This window comes from Bufo bufo, chromosome 8 (genome assembly GCF_905171765.1).
Source record: "Bufo bufo chromosome 8, aBufBuf1.1, whole genome shotgun sequence".
NCBI classification, from domain to species: domain Eukaryota; kingdom Metazoa; phylum Chordata; class Amphibia; order Anura; family Bufonidae; genus Bufo; species Bufo bufo.
In genome coordinates, this window is record NC_053396.1 from 127,268,300 (window position 1) to 127,288,952 (window position 20,653).

Genomic DNA, 20,653 nt, shown 5'->3' on the forward strand with positions numbered 1-20,653 from the left:
TACGATGATGTGCCTGGTGAGCTACGCTCACAGGAGTGCCACTGCCTTCTCAAACAGATGATCGGTGGAGGCTCCGGGTGTGGGACCCACACTGATCAGATACTGATGACCTGTCTGGAGGATAGGTCATCAGTATTTAAGTCTCGGAAAACCCTTTTAAGGCTACCACCTTTTTTGAGCCTATATTCAACTCAATTCAGAAAGAAGATTTTGCAGGATACTGTATATATTATTCATTAATTATAATTTATATTTGCAAGAAATGGTGTGTTATTTGATATAGTGCAGTAATATTTATATTCACATTATAGTGTTTCCTGAATCTCAGTACATTCATTTTTTTTTCTATGAGAACTGACTACTGAGATGGAAGAACATGCTGTACTGTACCCATAACTAGTGACAAATCCCATTATCGATGCAATGAAGTGTCCATTTGTGATGAGTTTTCTATATATTTCAACAGTAAGGCCTCATGCACACGACCGTTCCATTTTTTGTGATCCGCAAAACACGGAAGCCGTCCGTGTGCCTTCCGCAATTTGCGGAACGAAACAGGCGGCCCATTGTAGAAATGCCTATTCTTGTCTGCAAAACGGACAAGAATAGAACATGTTATATTTTTTTTGCGGGGCCACGGAACGGATAAACGGATGCAGACAGCACACGGAGTGCTGTCCTCATCTTTTGCGGCCCCATTGAAGTGAATCGGTCCACACCTGAGCCGCAAAAACTGCGGCTCGGATTGGGACCAGAACAACGGTCGTGTGCATGAGGCCTAAGGCTACTTTCACACTTGCGTTTTTCTTTTCCTGCAAAGAGTTCCGTCCTAGGGGCTCTATACTGGAAAAGAGCTGATCAGTTTTATCCCCATGCATTCTGAATGGAGAGCATTCCGTTCAGGATGCATCAGGATGTCTTCAGTTCAGTCTTTTTGACTGATCAGGATGGAGATAAAACCGCAGCATGCTACGGTTTTATCTACGGCCAAAAAAACTGAACACTTGCCTGAATGCCGGATCTGGATTTTTTCCCTATAGTAATGTATTAGTGCCGGATCCGGCATTCAAAATAGCGGAATGCCGGATCCGTCCTTCCGGAAAAAATTTGAAAAAAAATCGCAACGGATCCGTTTGTCCGTATGACAAACGGACAGACGGATCTGTTCTTGCAATGCATTTGTAAGACGGATCAGGATCCTGATCAGTCTTAAAATGCATTCAGTTGGCATACGTTCCTCTGCTGCAAGTGTGAAAGTACCCTAAGTACATATGAGAGCTGTGTGCAAAAGACAGACCAAGGACACACAGAGCCCCTGCGGCAATGTATTATAGATACAGCCTTCACAATGGTCCTACAGTCTGACCACAGATGGGGTCCCAACAAATGTTTGACCTAATGGTATAACCACTTGAACAGATTGATCAACTGGCTGCCAAAGGGTTAGAAATTCAATTAATGGGCTGTTAGGTGTCTATAGGGGTCTTATTTGGCAGAGGGGGCCAAAGGAAAAATATTAGAAAAGCTTAAGAAATGTGGGTTTACTAACACAAATCGTTACTGTTTAGATGCTAGGCTCAGCTGAGCGTGTATGTGATTTCAATGGGTAGAGAGGAGAAGTCTGCTGCCAGGCACCGCTGCCAACAACTTATCTCTCAGGCACGGCCGGTTTTAGACAAAATGTGGCCCTGGGCAAAATCAAAAGTGGAGTCCCAAATCTTGTAATAATGTACTAACAACACAGTTACATTCTGTCGATTCCGGTGCTCCCTCACAGATCATAAAGCTCCTCACACAGTTCTTCACCCTCATGGCCCCAGAATACGCCACATGCACCCTCCTCTCACAGCAACGAGTTTCCCCTCATTCACGGCATCTGAGAGTGTTAAAAATTGGAAGTGCGGGGTCCCTCTTCAGGCACGCTTTCCCCCTGTTCTACAGTATAAAAAAGCCACACCCTGTACTAGGCTTCCAGGCTCATTGTTAGTATATCCCAGTTCAGGCAACTAAATGGCAGCACTGAACTGTGATATAGCTATTTCTATACAGACTAATGAAGCAATTTACATCTGATTGTAAGTTGTGGTCCACTTGGGGGACTAAACAAAAAGTAAAAAAAAAAAAAAGTTTTGAAAATATATAAAAAAAAATTAAAATTAAAATCACCCCTATTCCCAAAAATAAAAAGAAACCCAAAAAATATATCATTATTGGCATCGCCGCATGCGAAAACGCCCATACTATTAAAATATTTTTTTAAAGTTTGCCCATATGGTGACTTGTTACACAAGTTAAAAAGGTTGGTGTGGGTTAATACAGGTGTTATTTGATCATATTTAACGTTTTGCTCCATTTTTTTCTCAATAAAATCAAACTTTTCACTGTTGGGGACACCCTGTGTATTTACGTTTTATTTAGCCTCTATTTTTAAAATGTTTCTGTGGGGACTCAAACTCACAACCATCTAGTCAGCTAATTAATCCATACCCCCTAAGCAAAGGGTACCTCAAAATTGTGACTTTGGGGTTTCATAAGCTGTAAGCCATAATCATCCAAATTATAACAAAAAAAGGCTTGAAATATCTCACTTTGCATGTAATGAGTCTATCTCATATATTAGTTTCACCTTTTAAGTTGCATTACTGAAATAAATGAACTTTGCACGATTTTCTAATTTTTCAAGTTTTACCTGTACATTAAAGGCAAGAACCTTAACCACTGGGCTATAGAGCTCAATGCCAAGTTATTGCTGAAAAATCTCATAGAAGTTTCTCTTGTATTAAAAACCTCATAGACGTTTCTCTTGTATTATACAAGAGAAACTTCGATGAGGTTTTTCAGCAATGACTCCGCATTGAGCTCTATAGCCCAGTGGTTAATGTTCTTTCCTTTAATGTAGATGGTTGTGAGTTTAAATCCACACAGAAATATTTCAAATATACAGTCTAAAGTAGACTTATATACACAGGGTGTCCCCAAGCATAGTGACCCTGCTTGGGGATACCCCTTTCATGTTGATAACACTGACTTCATATATGGACACATCCATATATGGAGTTAGAGCAGGGACTTCTAAGCCGGGAAATTCCCTACTTTGGAGTCCCGACTGTTCAGTGATCTGCCGAGATTGATACAGAAGGTCCATTAGAGAATCGGGGCCCTGGGCAATTGCCCAGTTTGCGGCCCCCTAATGCTGGCCCTGCTCCCAGGAGAACAGAAGGATCAGGCACTGAAATTCAAAACGCCTGATCCTTCTCTCCCTTGACATCATCTGTTGGGTGCTCCCCATTGCCAGTCCATCCTGCTGAAAACCGAGGGTCTGGCCATCAAAAGCCTATTGTGTGTGGGGCCTTTAGAGTGCTTTATTTTATGTATCTGGAAATACTGAGTGGGCTAATGTAAAACAAAAAAATAAAAATCAGGAAAATGGCGTTTTTTTTTATAGCTACAACATGGTATAGTCATCGGAGGCAGTAGATCTTTTACAGGGACCTTATACATATGTTTTATATGTCATGATACATTCCCTACTATAGAGTTATATTACAAAACAGAAATTTCTAAGGAGACTGACGGGTGAATGACTGAACATTACATGATAACCTCCTCCAGTTACGAACACACAATGCTCTTTAGTAAGTGAATGCACATTCAATCAATCCACTTCTTAAGAAATCATTTCAATGACAGTATTCTCCAGCTTGATCCATCACTCTTGTATTCCAGAATGATTGCATGATTCAGGTGAGATTAGGGTAATACATGAAAATAATAGGTTTGGGGAAATATTAACTGCATGATACCCAGATATGAATTCTCCAGAGACTAGTAGGAGAAATAACTAATTTCTAATATTGTACAAATTATAAGATAAGTACAAGAGTATATAAAAGCTGTATTTTAACATTGAATATTCACCTCCAGTAACTATTACTGAATGTGCTGTAATCTACACTCCTCAACATTGAAATTGCACCATCAAGAAGGACAAGCCTTAAAGTTATGCAAATTGAGGAAGTAACAGGTGTCACTTAGACCTACAGATGATCACATTTTCAAGCACCTAGCTCCAATCTGTGGCATGTTGGAGGGGCATGAAAGCAAGATTGAAAACAAAGTTTTTTTAGCAACATGAAACCTCAATATCGGATCAAGTCATGTGGGATGATTGTGCAATGCCTCCTGTTCGTCAATGTGTCAGTTATCACCACCTGTCACAAACTGAGGGGGACAGAATCCTTGAAATGAGAGACCTTGGTTTATCACTCCAGCAGATCACTACACGCCTAGGCCTAGATTTTAGCACTGTTCAATGTTTTGTCTCCCAATTATTGGGAGAGAAATGGAGAGCAATGACAAACTGGAATGACAGCAAAAAGAGGCGAACCTCTACATGGATGGATCTCCTGATTAGAAGAATAGAACGTGGTGATCCATTCTGTACTGCAAGTGAAATTGGACGTCACATCCAGGGGCGTAGCTAAATGCTCATGGGCCCTGGTGCAAGAGTTCAGCTTGGGCCCCCCTTCCATCAGTGCTTTCTGGCCAGGGGCAGGGAAGCACATAACCTTCGTGCTGCCTAAGGCAAAATTTGATACGCCTTCCCCCCATGCCTAATTCTTAACCTAACCCCCTTCCCTCCAGTCAGAGGTGTAACTTGACCAGCATGCACTTTCTACACTGCTCAAAAAAATAAAGGGAACACAAAAATAACACATCCTAGATCTGAAGTAATTAAATATTCTTCTGAAATACTTTGTTCTTTACATAGTTGAATGTGCTGACAACAAAATCAAACAAAAATAAAAAAATGGAAATCAAATTTTTCAACCCATGGAGGTCTGGATTTGGAGCCCCCCTCAAAATTAAAGTGGAAAAACACACTACAGGCTGATCCAACTTTGATGTAATGTCCTTAAAACAAGTCAAAATGAGGCTCAGTACTGTGTGTGGCCTCCACGTGCCTGTATGACCTCCCTACAACGCCTGTGCATGCTCCTGATGAGGTGGCGGACGGTCTCCTGAGGGATCTCCTCCCAGACCTGGACTAAAGCATCTGCCAACTCCTGGACAGTCTGTGGTGCAACGTGACGTTGGTGGATAGAGCGAGACATGATGTCCCAGATGTGCTCAATTGGATTCAGGTCTGGGGAACGGGCGGGCCAGTCCATAGCATCAATGCCTTCATCTTGCAGGAACTGCTGACACACTCCAGCCACATGAGGTCTAGCATTGTCTTGCATTAGGAGGAACCCAGGGCCAACCGCACCAGCATATGGTCTCACAAGGGGTCTGAGGATCTCATCTCGGTACCTAATGGCAGTAAGGCTACCTCTGGCGAGCACATGGAGGGCTGTGCGGCCCTCCAAAGAAATGCCACCCCACACCATTACTGACCCAATGCCAAACCGGTCATGCTGGAGGATGTTGCAGGCAGCAGAACGTTCTCCACTGCGTCTCAAGACTCTGTCACGTATGTCACATGTGCTCAGTGTGAACCTGCTTTCATCTGTGAAGAGCACAGGGCGCCAGTGGCGAATTTGCCAATCTTGGTGTTCTCTGGCAAATGCCAAACGTCCTGCATGGTGTTGGGCTGTAAGCACAACCCCCACCTGTGGACGTCGGGCCCTCATATCACCCTCATGGAGTCTGTTTCTGACCGTTTGAGCAGACACATGCACATTTGTGGCCTGCTGGAAGTCATTTTGCAGGGCTCTGGCAGTGCTCCTCCTGTTCCTTATTGCACAAAGGCAGAGGTAGCGGTCCTGCTGCTGGGTTGTTGTCCTCCTACGGCCTCCTCCACGTCTCCTGATGTACTGGCCTATCTCCTGGTAGCGCCTCCATGCTCTGGACACTACGCTGACAGACACAGCAAACCTTCTTGCCACAGCTCGCATTGATGTGCCATCCTGGATAAGCTGCACTACCTGAGCCACTTGTGTGGGTTGTAGACTCCGTCTCATGCTACCACTAGAGTGAAAGCACCGCCAGCATTCAAAAGTGACCAAAACATCAGCCAGGAAGCATAGGAACTGAGAATTGGTCTGTGGTCACCACCTGCAGAACCACTCCTTTATTGGGGGTGTCTTGCTAATTGCCTATAATTTCCACCTGTTGTCTATCCCATTTGCACAACAGCATGTGAAATTGATTGTCACTCAGTGTTGCTTCCTAAGTGGACAGTTTGATTTCACAGAAGTGTGATTGACTTGGAGTTACATTGTGTTGTTTAAGTGTTCCCTTTATTTTTTTGAGCAGTGTATAATAACGGTATCTTCTTATGCGACACAAGGGTCTTTGGGCCCCCTCAGGCTCCTGGGCCCAGTAGCGACCGCTACCTCTGCACCCCCTATAGCTACGCCCCTGGTCACATCCCAAGACTAGGGCAGCAAACAGTGTCTACACAAACCATCAGAAAACGTGTGCACAGCATTGGGCTACAAGCCAGATTTCCAGCTACGGATATTCCATTGACCTCATACCACCTCTCTCAAAGGCTATCATGTTGCACAGCAAGATGGAAATGGAGGCTAGAATGGAGTTCTGTCCTCTTCAGCGTCAAGTCCCCTTTTGTCTCAGATGCAATGATTGCCTGAGATTAGTCTGGAGACCATGTGGGCAAAGCCATTAAGAGGCCTTCACAAGGGAATGTCACACCGGACCACCTCTCGGGATTATGGTGTGGGGTGGCATGATGTATGTTAGCTGGACCCCTCTAGTTTTTTATTTTTTGCACACTAACAGCTCAGCATTACATTGATTTAGTCGTGGAACCAGTGGGCATTTCTCCAAAGTGTCCTAGTAGCTGTTTTTCACCAGGTTGCATGTTACTTGAGCAGCCTGCATGGCCTAAATGTGCTACCACACCATAAGCATTTCATTGGTCAACAATTTCAAAGGGAACTGCTGGCAGCAGATCTTGATGCTCTGCATGCCCAAGTGTATTCAGCGTCGTAGAACATTCCTCATACAACAATTAAAGAGGCCCTGTCACCACAAAATGCAATGTAATCTGAAAGCACCATGATATAGAGCAGGAGAAGCCGCACAGATTTATATATAGTTTTGTGGGAAAAGATTCAGTAAAACCTGTAATTTATACTTTTAATTTCTTTGCTTCTTCTACCTCCTTTGAAGAGCTATTGGTACAGGGAGGAAGTGTTATCAGTGACTGACAGCTATCTCTATGCACACTTATACACACAATGCCATCAATCACTGATAATACCTCCTTTCTATTTCGAGAACACAGTTCACAGGAATATATAAATACTGTATATATATATATATATATATATATACAGTGGATATAAAAAGTCTACACACCCCTGTTAAAATGGCAGGTTTCTGTGATGTAAAAAAATTAGACAAAGATAAATCATTTCAGAACTTTTTCCACCTTTAATGTGACCTATAAACTGTACAACTCAATTGAAAAACAAACTGAAATCTTTTAGGTAGAGGGAGGATAACATATAAAAATAAAATAATATGGTTGCATAAGTGTGCACAACCTTAAACTAATACTTTGTTGAAGCACCTTTTGATTTTATTACAGCAGTCTTTTTGGGTATGAGTCTATCAGCATGGCACATTTTGACTTTGACTCTTCTTTGCAAAAACACTCCAAATCTGTCAGATTGCGAGGGCATCTCCTGTGCACAGCCCTCTTCAGATCACCCCACAGATTTTCAATTGGATTCAGGTCTGGGCTCTGGCTGGGCCTTTAATCTTCTTCTGGTGAAGCCCTTCCATTGTTGATTTGGATGTATGCTTTGGGTCGTTGTCATGCTGAAAGATGAAGTTCCTCTTCATGTTCAGCTTTCTAGCAGAAGCCTGAAGGTTTTGTGCCAATATTGACTGGTATTTGGAACTGTTCATAATTCCCTGTAGCTTAACTAAGTCCCCAGTTCCAGCTGAAGAAAAACAGCCCCAAAGCCTGATGCTGCCACCACCATGCTTCACTGTGGGTATGGTGTTCTTTTGGTGATGTGCAGTGTTATTTTTGCACCAAACATACAGGGAGTGCAGAATTATTAGGAAAATGAGTATTTTGACCACATCATCCTCTTTATGCATGTTGTCTTACTCCAAGCTGTATAGGCTCGAAAGCCTACTACCAATTAAGCATATTAGGTGATGTGCATCTCTGTAATGAGAAGGGGTGTGGTCTAATGACATCAACACCCTATATTAGGTGTGCATAATTATTAGGCAACTTCCTTTCCTTTGACAAAATGAAGGACTTGACAGGATCAGAAAAGTCAAAAATAGTAAAATATCTTGCAGAGGGAGGCAGCACTCTTAAAATTGCAAAGCTTCTGAAGCGTGATCATCGAACAATCAAGCGTTTCATTCAAAATAGTCAACAGGGTCGCAAGAAGCGTGTGGAAAAACCAAGGCGCAAAATAACTGCCCATGAACTGAGAAAAGTCAAGCGTGCAGCTGCCAAGATGCCACTTGCCACCAGTTTGGCCATATTTCTGAGCTGCAACATCACTGGAGTGCCCAAAAGCACAAGGTGTGCAATACTCAGAGACATGGCCAAGGTAAGAAAGGCTGAAAGACGACCACCACTGAACAAGACACACAAGCGGAAATGTCAAGACTGGGCCAAGAAATATCTCAAGACTGATTTTTCTAAGGTTTTATGGACTGATGAAATGAGAGTGAGTCTTGATGGGCCAGATGGATGGGCCCGTGGCTGGATTGGTAAAGGGCAGAGAGCTCCAGTCCGACTCAGACGCCAGCAAGGTGGAGGTGGAGTACTGGTTTGGGTTGGTATCATCAAAGATGAGCTTGTGGGGCCTTTTCGGGTTGAGGATGGAGTCAAGCTCAACTCCCAGTCCTACTGCCAGTTTCTGGAAGACACCTTCTTCAAGCAGTGGTACAGGAAGAAGTCTGCATCCTTCAAGAAAAACATGATTTTCATGCAGGACAATGCTCCATCACACGCGTCCAAGTACTCCACAGCGTGGCTGGCAAGAAAGGGTATAAAAGAAGAAAATCTAATGACATGGCCTCCTTGTTCACCTGATCTGAACCCCATTGAGAACCTGTGGTCCATCATCAAATGTGAGATTTACAAGGAGGGAAAACAGTACACCTCTCTGAACAGTGTCTGGGAGGCTGTGGTTGCTGCTGCACGCAATGTTGATGGTGAACAGATCAAAACACTGACAGAATCCATGGATGGCAGGCTTTTGAGTGTCCTTGCAAAGAAAGGTGGCTATATTGGTCACTGATTTGTTTTTGTTTTGTTTTTGAATGTCAGAAATGTATATTTGTGAATGTTGAGATGTTATATTGGTTTCACTGGTAAAAATAAATAATTGAAATGGGTATATATTTGTTTTTTGTTAAGTTGCCTAATAATTATGCACAGTAATAGTCACCTGCACACACAGATATCCCCCTAAAATAGCTAAAACTAAAAACAAACTAAAAACTACTTCCAAAAATATTCAGCTTTGATATTAATGAGTTTTTTGGGTTCATTGAGAACATGGTTGTTGTTCAATAATAAAATTAATCCTCAAAAATACAACTTGCCTAATAATTCTGCACTCCCTGTATTTTTGGAATTATGGCCAAAAAGTTCAACCTTGGTTTCATCAGACCATAACACCTTTTCCCACATGCTTTTGGGAGACTTCAGCTGTGTTTTTGCAAAATGTAGCCTGGTTTGGATGTTTTTCTTTGTAAGAAAAGGCTTTCGTCTTGCCACTCTACCCCATAGCCAGACATATGAAGAATACGGGAGATTGTTGTCACATGTACCACACAGCCAGTACTTGCCAGATATTCCTGCAGCTCATTTAATGTTGCTGTAGGTCTCTTGGTAGCCTCCCAGACCAGTTTTCTTCTCATCTTTTCATCAATTTTGGAGGGACGTCCAGTTCTTGGTAATCTCACTGTTGTTCCATATTTTCTCCACTTGATGATGACTGTCTTCACTGTGTTCCATGGTATATCTAATGCCTTGGAAATTATTTTGTACCATTCTCCTGACTGATACCTTTTAACAATGAGATCCCTCTAATACTTTGGAAGCTCTCTGTAGACCATGGCTTTTGCTGTGGGATGCGACTAAGAAAATTTCAGGAAAGACCAACTAGAGTAGCTGAACTTTATTTGGGGTTAATCAGAGGCAATTTAAATGATGGCAGGTGATGCTGACTCCTATTTAATATGATTTTGAATGTGATTGCTTAATTCTGAACACAGCTACATCCCCAGTTATGAGGGTGTGCACACTTATGCAACCACATTATTTTAGTTTAGTTTTTTCTTCCCTCCACCTAAAAGATTTCAGTTTGTTTTTCAATTGAGTGGAACAGTTTATAGGTCACATTAAAAGTGGAAAAAGTTCTGAAATTTGTCTTATTTTTTTTTACATCACAGAAACCTGACATTTTAACAGGGGTGTGTAGACTTTTTATATCCACTGTGTATATATATTGTGGTAAGGTGCAGGGTACTGTAATGGGTGGCAGATACGTGTCACCGAGGTTACTGGCCTCGGTGAGGTAAGAGCCGGGATTTGTGTGTTAACAGCAGAAGCTGTTGACATCTTTAATACTTAGTATGGCTGCAAAGCCAATCCGGGCCGGCTTTTATTGGGAGTAGGTAAAGAGTTGGGCGGGTGCCTACTCCCCACGTTCCAGAACCAGGTTTTGGCGCTGGGATTCAAATTCCCAGGCAGCAACCTCAGCTGAGAGAGAAGGAAGGAAAACCACTGTGAGTCTGGGTGGTTTTTACAGTGTGTGGAGCTGAGGCCTGGACCCCGACACAGGTGTACAGGGTGCCTAGCCTCCTGTGAAGAAACTTTATGTGGCTGTGCAATCAACCGGGACAGGACTGATTCCGGTAAAGGAGCCAGGTGAAGCTCTCTGTTATTTTGTGTGTGAATTAACACCAAGTGACTGTTCTGTTTTGTTTGAGCAAAAGTGAAATAAATGCTCTTTTGTTTCATTACCTGGACTCCATTTTGCCTCTATACTGCACCCGCACCCCTGTCTACCAGAGTAAATCCCCCCAATATATATATATATATAATCCAGAAAAACAGGCAGCACTCCAAAAAATAAATGAAACAAACCTTTATTCACCCATGTGGAAAAAGCGACGTTTCGGCTCAAAAGTAGAGCCTTTCTCAAGCAAAGTATCAGGACAAAGTACTCAGTACATATAGCAAACACAATCAATGTGGAGATTGCAACAAGAATTATGAAAATTATTAAAATTATTTTTCTTACTGCTAGTGATTCTTTATATCGTGTCCTTTATGGAGGAGAACCCTCCTGGGTGTTGGTGGCAAATAGGATTGAGGGGCGGATTGGACATGGCCCCCCATTGACATGTGGCGTCTTGTCTGATCTGCGTCTATTGGGGAGGGTGCCGTGTTTGATAAGGAATGCCGGTGCCCTCTCCCGGGTCTGTGGTCTCACTTGCCCATACAATGGATACAGGATACAGGAGAGTTCTGTACCTTGGACACGTTTGGTAGTTCTGATGCGATCTGTAAACTATGGTATATGTGGACTCATGCGCCAGGTGGATTGCGGTGGATTTCCCTTAACCAATATGGCTGCGACTGTGACTGGATGGCTGGGCACATGCCCGAACTGCGTGGTAATGCAACATAGGCTAGGTACGTCACCCAGGCATGCGCACTGCTACATCGGACACGCTGAAGCAGGTGCTTGACAATCCGACGCAGCCATTTATCTGGTCAGTGGACTTTGCTATTTCCGGTGTCTTTTCTCTCCCCTTCCTCTGGGTGATACATCATCTAATATGCACACGTCACTTTATTATATGAAATTGGCTGCACATGATATGGCATATCTGATCTATAAATGAAAATTGTTGTAAGATTTTTTATATGAAACACTAATTGGATCATGTACTGTAATAATTTTTGCACTAGTATTTTTTGCAACACTGTTTTATGCATTGTATGTCACTTTGTATCCTTAATTGGTTTTATTGATTATGCTCTTGTTGCAATTTCCACATTGATTGTGTTTGCTATATGTACTGAGCATTTTGTCCTGATACTTTGCTTGAGAAAGGTTCTACGGTTGAGCCGAAACGTCTCTTTTTCTACATGGGTAAATAAAGGTTTTGTGGATTGTCTGCCCGTTTTTCTGGATTGTCTATATTGGGGTTTGCTTATCCTCCTCAGGGCTGTTGCACCCGATTGCCTTTTACTAGACGGTGCTGCCATTTTCTTTTTTTATTTCAGTATATATATATATATATATGTATATACACTGTGAATGTGTTCACGCCAGATACCAGGCAGTTTGTGAAAATGTGAAAATGCCCAACCACCAGGCTAAAGACTTCTATTTCCATTTGCAGTGAAGGGCAGCAGTTCAGATGGTAACAGCAGGGCCGGCCTTTGGGGTGTGCGGGCTGTGCGGCCGCACAGGGCGCCATAGTCACAGGGGCGCTGGGCGGCCGACAGCTCGCAATGTAATCTGCGGCAGGCGAGGCTGTACTTGTGTTCTCCCTCGGGGCGCCCCCTCCATCTCCCCCTCCCCTGTCTGACCTGCCTGCTGCCCTCGCCGCTGCCAATAAGAAGAGAGATAGGAGGAGGAGGGGAGGGGCGGTGGCCACTGCGCCACCAATGAAGAAAACTGACCTGAAATACAAATACAGGAGGCGGGTGCCGGAATCAAATAGCCGGCACCCGACCTCTGTGACAGGGAGCTGCGATCAGCTGCAGTTGAGTTAACCCTTCAGGTGCGGTACCTGAGGGGTTAACTGCCGCTGATCGCAGCTCCCTGTCACAGTGGTCGGGTGCCGGCTATTTGATTCCGGCACCCGCCTCCTGTATTTGTATAAGAAACGTTGGTGGCACAGTGGCCCCCCCCTCCCCCCAAACACCCCAGTATAAGAAACATAATTGGTGGCTCAGTGCGCCCCCCTAGTATAAGAAACGTTGGTGGCACAGTGCGCCCCCCCCCCAGTATAAGAAACATTGGTGGCTCAGTGGGAAGTGCCAATGAGGGTTAAAAAATAATTTAAAAAAATTAACTCACCTCCTCCAGTTGATCTCCTGTTCTTTCTTCAGGACCTGTGGTGACGTCACTGAGCTCATCACATGACCCATTGATCATGTGATATATTATGTGATGAGCACAGTGATGTCACCACAGGTCCTTTGACAGGTCATGAAGAAAGAACAGAAGACGATCAATTGGAGGAGGTGAGTTAATTATTTTTTAACCCTCATTGGCACTGCCCACTGCGCCACCAATGTTTATTATATTGAGGGGGGGCGCACTGCGCCACCAATGTTTATTATATTGAGGGGGGGCGCACTGCGCCACCAATGTTTATTATATTGGGGGGGCGCACTGCGCCACCAATGTTTATTATATTGAGGGGGGGCGCACTGCGCCAATGTTTATTATACTGGGGTGTTTGGGGGGGGCGCACTGCGCCACCAATGTTTATTATACTGGGGTGTTGGGGGGGCGCACTGCGCCACCAATGTTTATTATACTGGGGTGTTGGGGGGGGCGCACTGCGCCACCAATGTTTATTATATTGGGGGGGGCGCACTGCGCAAATGTTTATTATACTGGGGTGTTGGAGGGGCGCACTGCGCCACCAATGTTTATTATACTGGGGTGTTGGGGGGGGCGCACTGCGCCACCAATGTTTATTATACTGGTATGTTGGGGGGGGCGCACTGCGCCACCAATGTTTATTATACTGGGGGTGTTGGGGGGGGCGCACTGCGCCACCAATGTTTATTATACTGGGGTGTTGGGGGGGCGCACTGCGCCACCAATGTTTATTATACTGGGGTGTTGGGGGGGCGCACTGTGCCACCAATGTTTATTATATTAGGGGGGCGCACTGTGCACAACGATGGGTTAGGGAAATTTCACAGCAGAGTGCGCATGCGCTGGGAGCCTCGCCGGCGGTTAGGGTAGGGAAAAATTATGGGCCAGTGCACAGGTGCGGTGATCGGATGGATGTTCTCAGCAGGACACCGGCCGACACTGCACATGCGCTGGGAGCCTCACCAGCGGTTAGGGTAGGGAAAAAGCACTGGCCCGTACGTAATTTTTCCCTTCCCTAACCGCTGGTGAGGCTCCCGGTGCATGCGCAGTGTCGGCCGGTGTTCAGCTGAGAACATCCATCCGATCACTGCGCCTGCGCACTGGCCCATAGTTTTTCCCTACCCTAACCGCCGGCGAGACTCCTGGCGCATGCGCATTTTGCTGTGAAACTTCCCTAACCTGACGTTGTGCGCCTGCGCGGCGCTGCACACCTCCTCACGTCATGTCCGGTGCGACCGGAAGTGACGAGGGTAGGGAAATCTCACGAAGTAAGGAAGTATGACATTACACCGGCCTTTGGGGTGTGTGGGCTGGTAACTACTTGGTTGGATAGTCAGCCAGCCTATGTCATGATGCCAGCAACAAGCAGTGTTTTTTTTTTTTTGGGGGGGGGCGCCACAAGGTTAGCTCGCAAAGGGCGCCTGGACACCTAAGGCCGGCCTGGGTAACAGTATACAATATTAAATCTGAGGTTATGATTGAATAAAGGAATAGCTCCATCTAAGCAACTCACTTTCAGAGGCTTTAAACTGGTTGTTTGGCTCGTAAAATGTATTTACTAATAGGGCAGAACAAGTAATGCCTCACCAATGCCCTACTGGTCCCCAGATTGAGCATACTTGATTTCAGCATGTCTGATCCTTTGTCCCCCACTTCCGATTAAAAACACATTAGCGTTCATGTGGATGGGCAAGTCAAGAGGGACAGCTGCTGACCAAACAGCGATAAAGTGTATGGGCAGCATACAGGGATGGTTCAATGGGAGTAATGACTGGGATATAACAATACCAGGGTTCTCTCTATATAGAAAAGACAGAGAAGGCAAGAAAGGGGGAGGGGTGGCCCTGTATGTGAAAGATAGCATAAAATCTAATTTAATACAAGTTAGCGAGACCAATTTAGAGTCAGTTTGGGTTACCTTGCAGCTTGATAATCATAAGGTAACTCGTGTAGGTGTGATATATAGACCAACTAGCCAAGTCAAAGAATTAGATGATCTACTTGTTGAGCAAATAGCTAAAATGACATTGAAAGGGGAAGTTATCATTATGGGAGACTTTAATCTTCCTGATGTAAACTGGAAAACCAAAATAGCTAGTTCTGCCAGGAGTACAGATATTCTAAATTCCCTACTTGGATTATCTCTGCAGCAAATAGTTGAGGAGGCCATTTTAGATTTAGTATTCACAAATGGGAATTTGGTATCTGATATTACTGTAGGGGAAAGCTTGGGGTCTAGTGATCACTAGTCAGTGTGGTTTACTATAAGTACAGTGACTGAGTCACACCACACAAAAAACAAAAGTTTTAGATTTTAGAAAAACTGACTTTTCTAAAATTAGATTAGTGGTATATGAGTCCCTATCAGATTGGAACAGTTTCAATGGAGTCCAGGAGAAATGGACTACTTAAAAGTGGCCTATTGAAGGCAACAGATAATTGCATTAGGCTTGTCAGTAAAAGCAAAAAAAAGGAAGAGAACACTGTGGTACTCAGCAGAAGTGCCAAAATCGTTAAAAACTAAAGATAGCATTTAGTAATTATAAAAAAAAACTAAAAACGAGGATGACAGGCAAATTTATAAGATTAGGCAGAGAAAGGCCAAACAAGTTGTAAGAGCTTCTAAAGCACAAGGCAGAAGAGAAATTAGCTCAGTCAGTGAAAAAAGGCGATAAGACATTCTTCAGATAGATAATGAAAAAAGGAAACTAAAACAAGGAATTACCAAATAAAAACAAAAGAAGGAAGTATATGGAAGATAGATAAAGAACTAGCTGACTTGCCTCAATGAATACTTCTGTTCAGTTTTTACAAAGAAAATGAAGGAAAAGGACCTCAGGAAGGAAGACTAATGAATCTTTTTGATGCATGTCTTTACAGAGGAAGAGGTTCTAAGTCAGCTGTCTAAAATTAATACAAATAAGTCACAGGGGCCTGATGGGATACACCCAAAGCTATTAAAAGAGCTTAGCGGTGAACTAGCAAAACCATTAACAGATTTATTTAACCAATCACTGGTAACAAGAGTCGTCCCAGAAGATTGGAAATTAGCAAATGTTGTGCCCATTCACAAGAAAGGAAGTAGGGAGGAATCGGGCAACTATAGGCCAGTAAGCCTGACATCAATAGTGGGGAAATTACTGGAAACCATACTTAAGGAGAGGATTGTGGAACATCTAAAATCCCATGGATTGAAAGATGAAAAACAGCATGGGTTTACTTCAGGGAGATCATGTCAAACTAATCTTATTGATTTTTTTGATTGGGTGACTAAAATAATAGATGGCGGAAATGCAGTAGACATCGCTTATCTAGACTTTAGTAAGGCTTTTGATACTGTCCCACATAGAAGGCTCATCAATAAATTGCAGTCTTTGTGCTTTGACTCCCATATTGTTGAATGGATTAAGAAGTGGCTGAGAGACAGACAACAGAGGGTTGTAGTCAATGGAGTATATTCAGACCATGGTCTTGTTACCAGTTGGGTACCTCAGGGATCTGTTCTGGGACCCATATTGTTTAATATCTTTATCAGCGAAATTTCAGAAGGCCTCGATGGTAAGGTGTGTCTTTTTGCTGATGACACAAAGATTTGTAACAGGGTTGATGTTCCTGGAGGGATACACCAAATGGAAAAGGATTTAGGAAAACTAGAGGAATGGTCAAAAATCTGCCAACTAAAATTCAATGTTGATAAGTGCAAGATAATGCACCTGGGGCGTGAAAACCCAAGAGCAGGATATAAAATCAGTGATACAGTCCTAACCTCAGTATCTGAGGAAAGGGATTTAGGGGTCATTATTTCAGAAGACTTAAAGGTAGGCAGACAATGTCATAGAGCAGCAGGAAATGCTAGCAGAATGCTTGGGTGTATAGGGAGAGGCATTACCAGTAAAAAGAGGGAGGTGCTCATGCCGCTCTACAGAGCACTAGTGAGACCTCATTTGGAGTATTGTGCTCAGTACTGGAGACCATATCTCCAGAAGGATATTGATACTTTGGAGAGAGTTCAGAGAAGAGCTACTAAACTAGCACATGGATTGCAGGATAAAACTTACCAGGAAAGATTAAAGGACCTTAACATGTATAGCTTGGAAGAAAGACGAGACAGAGGGGATATGATAGAAACTTTAAAATACATAAAGGGAATCAACAAGGTAAAAGAGGAGAGAATATTTAAAAGAAGAAAAACTGCTACAAGAGGACATAGTTTTAAATTAGAGGGGCAAAGGTTTAAAAGTAATATCAGGTAGTATTACTTTACTGAGAGAGTAGTGGATGCATGGAATAGCCTTCCTGCAGAAGTGGTAGCTGCAAATACAGTGAAGGAGTTTAAGCATGCATGGGATAGGCATAAGGTCATCCTTCATATAAGATAGGGCCAGGGGCTATTCATAGTATTCAGTATATTGGGCAGACTAGATGGGCCAAATGGTTCTTATCTGCCGACACATTCTATGTTTCTATGTTGAGTCTCAGCAAGAAACCCGACAATGCTGTGGAATAGCCTACAAATTGAACAGTACTTACCTAACAGATCCAACATTGCCACTCTACTTCTTCTGGCCAGGCTTTGTTTACCAAGCTGCATCGGTGACATCACATCGACAACATGTGACCACTGCAGCCAATCACTGACGTTTTTGTAGGCTGTTACCCAGTGTTGTCCTCTTTCATGCTGAAATGGGGCTCCTTTAAGGCATCGCAAGGAGTTTCTAAAGGTCTTTCAGTTATTTTCAGTACTTTCAGCAGACTGTTTAAGAGAGTTTTATGGTTTGTCATAATAATTTATGAAGGTATGTATTTCTATAATCTTTAACCTGGGCTGTGGTCACATGACTATGTCCATGCAGCAGTCTTATTCCCTGTGATGTTATGTCCATGGGCTTGTCAAGGCAACAACATGAGTAATGATAGGGGCATGTCTATTTAACTCGATGGGTGGGAGGAGCAGTGGTTAGGGGTGGTACTGGAGATGTGGCAGAGTATGAAGAAGTGCATCATGGGTTTGGTTTGATACAGCAACAGGAAGTGGTCCATACAGGATGGAAACAAACCAGAGTGGAGAAAATGGGTGAGGAAGGTCCAAAGTGAAAAAAAAAAGCATGGGGAAGATGTACACGAGGTAAGCAATTACATGAGCATATCTGTTAAAAACATAGTAATCCTGGAACACCCCTTTAAGGGTCCATTCACACGTCCGTATGTGTTTTGCGGATCCACAAATTGAGGATCCCCAAAACACGGACACCGGCAATGTGTGTTACACATTTTGCGGACCGCACATCGCCGGCACTCTCATAGAAAATGCCTTTTCTTGTCCGCAATTGCAGACAAGAATAGGACATGTTCTATTTTTTTGCGGAATGGAAGTGCGGATCCAGAGGTGTAAATGCGGACAGCACATTCCAGCCCCATTGAAAATGAATGGGTCGGCACCTGTTCCAGAAAAAAATTGCGAAACGGATGCGGACCCATTTTGCTGAAGTGTGAATGGACCCTTAGGATACATCAATGTGTCTTTGCTTGTTTCTATGCTTAAATATTATGGCCAGATTTAGATGCTAGGAAACCTCTTGTATGTAAATCTCATAATCAAACACTGACCATATTAATATATTAGTTTGTTAAAACTATTTACTCACCTCCAGTGCATATTTTTCCATTTGCAAACCAACAATAAGAGTCTGACTTTGGAGAGACACCATTTGGAAAGTGAATAGGCCTTCCCATGTATCTGACCATATCTGTTTCCATATCAACAACATATGTACGGTGCAGTTCACAGGTCTTTACGTCTGTGTCCAGAATGACGTAATCTGTAAATCCATTGCCATTCAGGTCTGTCCTAATCCACTGGTTAAACCCATAAAACTGCATGTTCTTTGAATGCTTGACTAAATTCGACCCAGAGACCCAGTGGTCGTGCTTCCTGCTGTTGTTTATGGCATGTGCAGTAAAGTAGATTGCATTGTAGATGGTGCCAAATAAGGGAGACACCTAAGTAAACAACAATGAGGAGAAACATTACCAACACTAATTACTCAAAGATTCATACATTTAAACAAAAAATATGTAAGGTGGTTAGATCTTACACAAAGAACCTTTGGCCCTTGAGTAGTATGTGTGGTTCAGCCCCTTCCCACAGCTGAAGGAATGCAGTCGGACATTGATAACATTGCAACAAGAATATTTACTGATGTCGTAAGGCATCAAACTTGGTGGTTACAATAGCCTTACAAGAGGCACAGACTTAATGGTTGCAAGGGTCTCAAATGAGGCAGTAAGTGCCTGACAATGAGTCTCACAAGGAGGGCACAGACTTTAACAGTGGTAACAGGCAATTGTACACAGTCTCTTTATGAGTCAACAGCTTAGGCTACTTTCACACTGGCGTCTTGAATTCCGTTTGTGAGATCCGTTTCAGGGCTCTCACAAACAGTTCAAAATGGATCAGTTCAGCCCCAATGCATTCTGAATGGATAAGGATCTGTTCAGAATGCATCAGTTTGGCTCCGTTCCGCCTCCATTCCGCACTGGATGCGGACACCAAAACGCTGCTTGTCCGTCTGACGAAACTGAGCCAAACGGATCCGTCCTGACTTACAATGTAAGTCAATGGAGACGGATCCGTTTTCACTGACACAATATGGTGCAATTTAAAATGGATCCGTCCCCCATTGACTAGCGCTTTGTCTTTGTTTCTAGTCCTCTTGCATCTGACTACTCTATATCCCCTCTATGTAGCATGCTAACTATGCAAGAACCCTCATGTTGACCTGTGACTTAGCTCAGCCTTTTTGTCATATTTCAGGCAGTTCACCCTTTTTGCTGCCACCAATGTGCCTGCCATATACAGTGCATCACAAAGACCATATGTCGGGTTTACCAAACAGTTCCATTTATATTGCCCATTGACAACCTACCCAAGGTATATGATCAACAAAGAGTCAGTACGCCACCACAGGCTACCTGTGGCTTCAAAAATATACCTCCTGCCATGCCTCAATACTCACAAGGTGTTCCACTCACAGTAGGGCACATAATGTCTGATTACTGTGCTGGCATCTCCCAGCAGCTTAAAGGAACATTACATGGCATAGCACATTATCAAACAAGGTGTATCATACATGGGCAGGGCTGGACTGGGACTAAAAAGCAGCCCTAGCACCCGAACCCTACCAGCGCATACAATATACAGCCTAATTGCAGAAAAAAGCAATGCATACTGCTGTAAACTTTGTTCTACTTGGTCACTTCCCATCTAAAATGTTAAATATGTAGACTATATCATCAAGATAAGAAGTAGAATAAAATTGGAACATAGAAACGCCTAATCATACAGCCAGGCATTACAATTCAAGTTAATGGAAATGCAGCTTTTCAGGTAAAACTATGATATTACCAGCAAAATCAAATAGCCACTAATTTGAAACCCAGCCAAAGTTTTTGCTCTGAAAATGACATTATTTTCCCTTCAACTCTTTAAAACTAGTTTGGTATCAACCACAAACAGCATACAAATGATGTTACATTGCAGGCTACTTGTAACTAGGTACTGTACAAAC

General features: G+C 43.3%; 1 protein-coding gene across 1 annotated transcript in view; it reads right to left on the reverse strand.

The window, feature by feature from the left end:
• The window catches only part of GUCY2F (guanylate cyclase 2F, retinal), a 139,121-nt gene that overhangs the window by 63,824 nt on the left and 54,644 nt on the right, over positions 1–20,653 (reverse strand). The window contains exon 6 of the mRNA XM_040406322.1: positions 18,731–19,085. Coding sequence (XP_040262256.1) covers positions 18,731–19,085 — 355 coding nt within the window. The remainder of the gene's footprint in view (positions 1–18,730; positions 19,086–20,653) is intronic.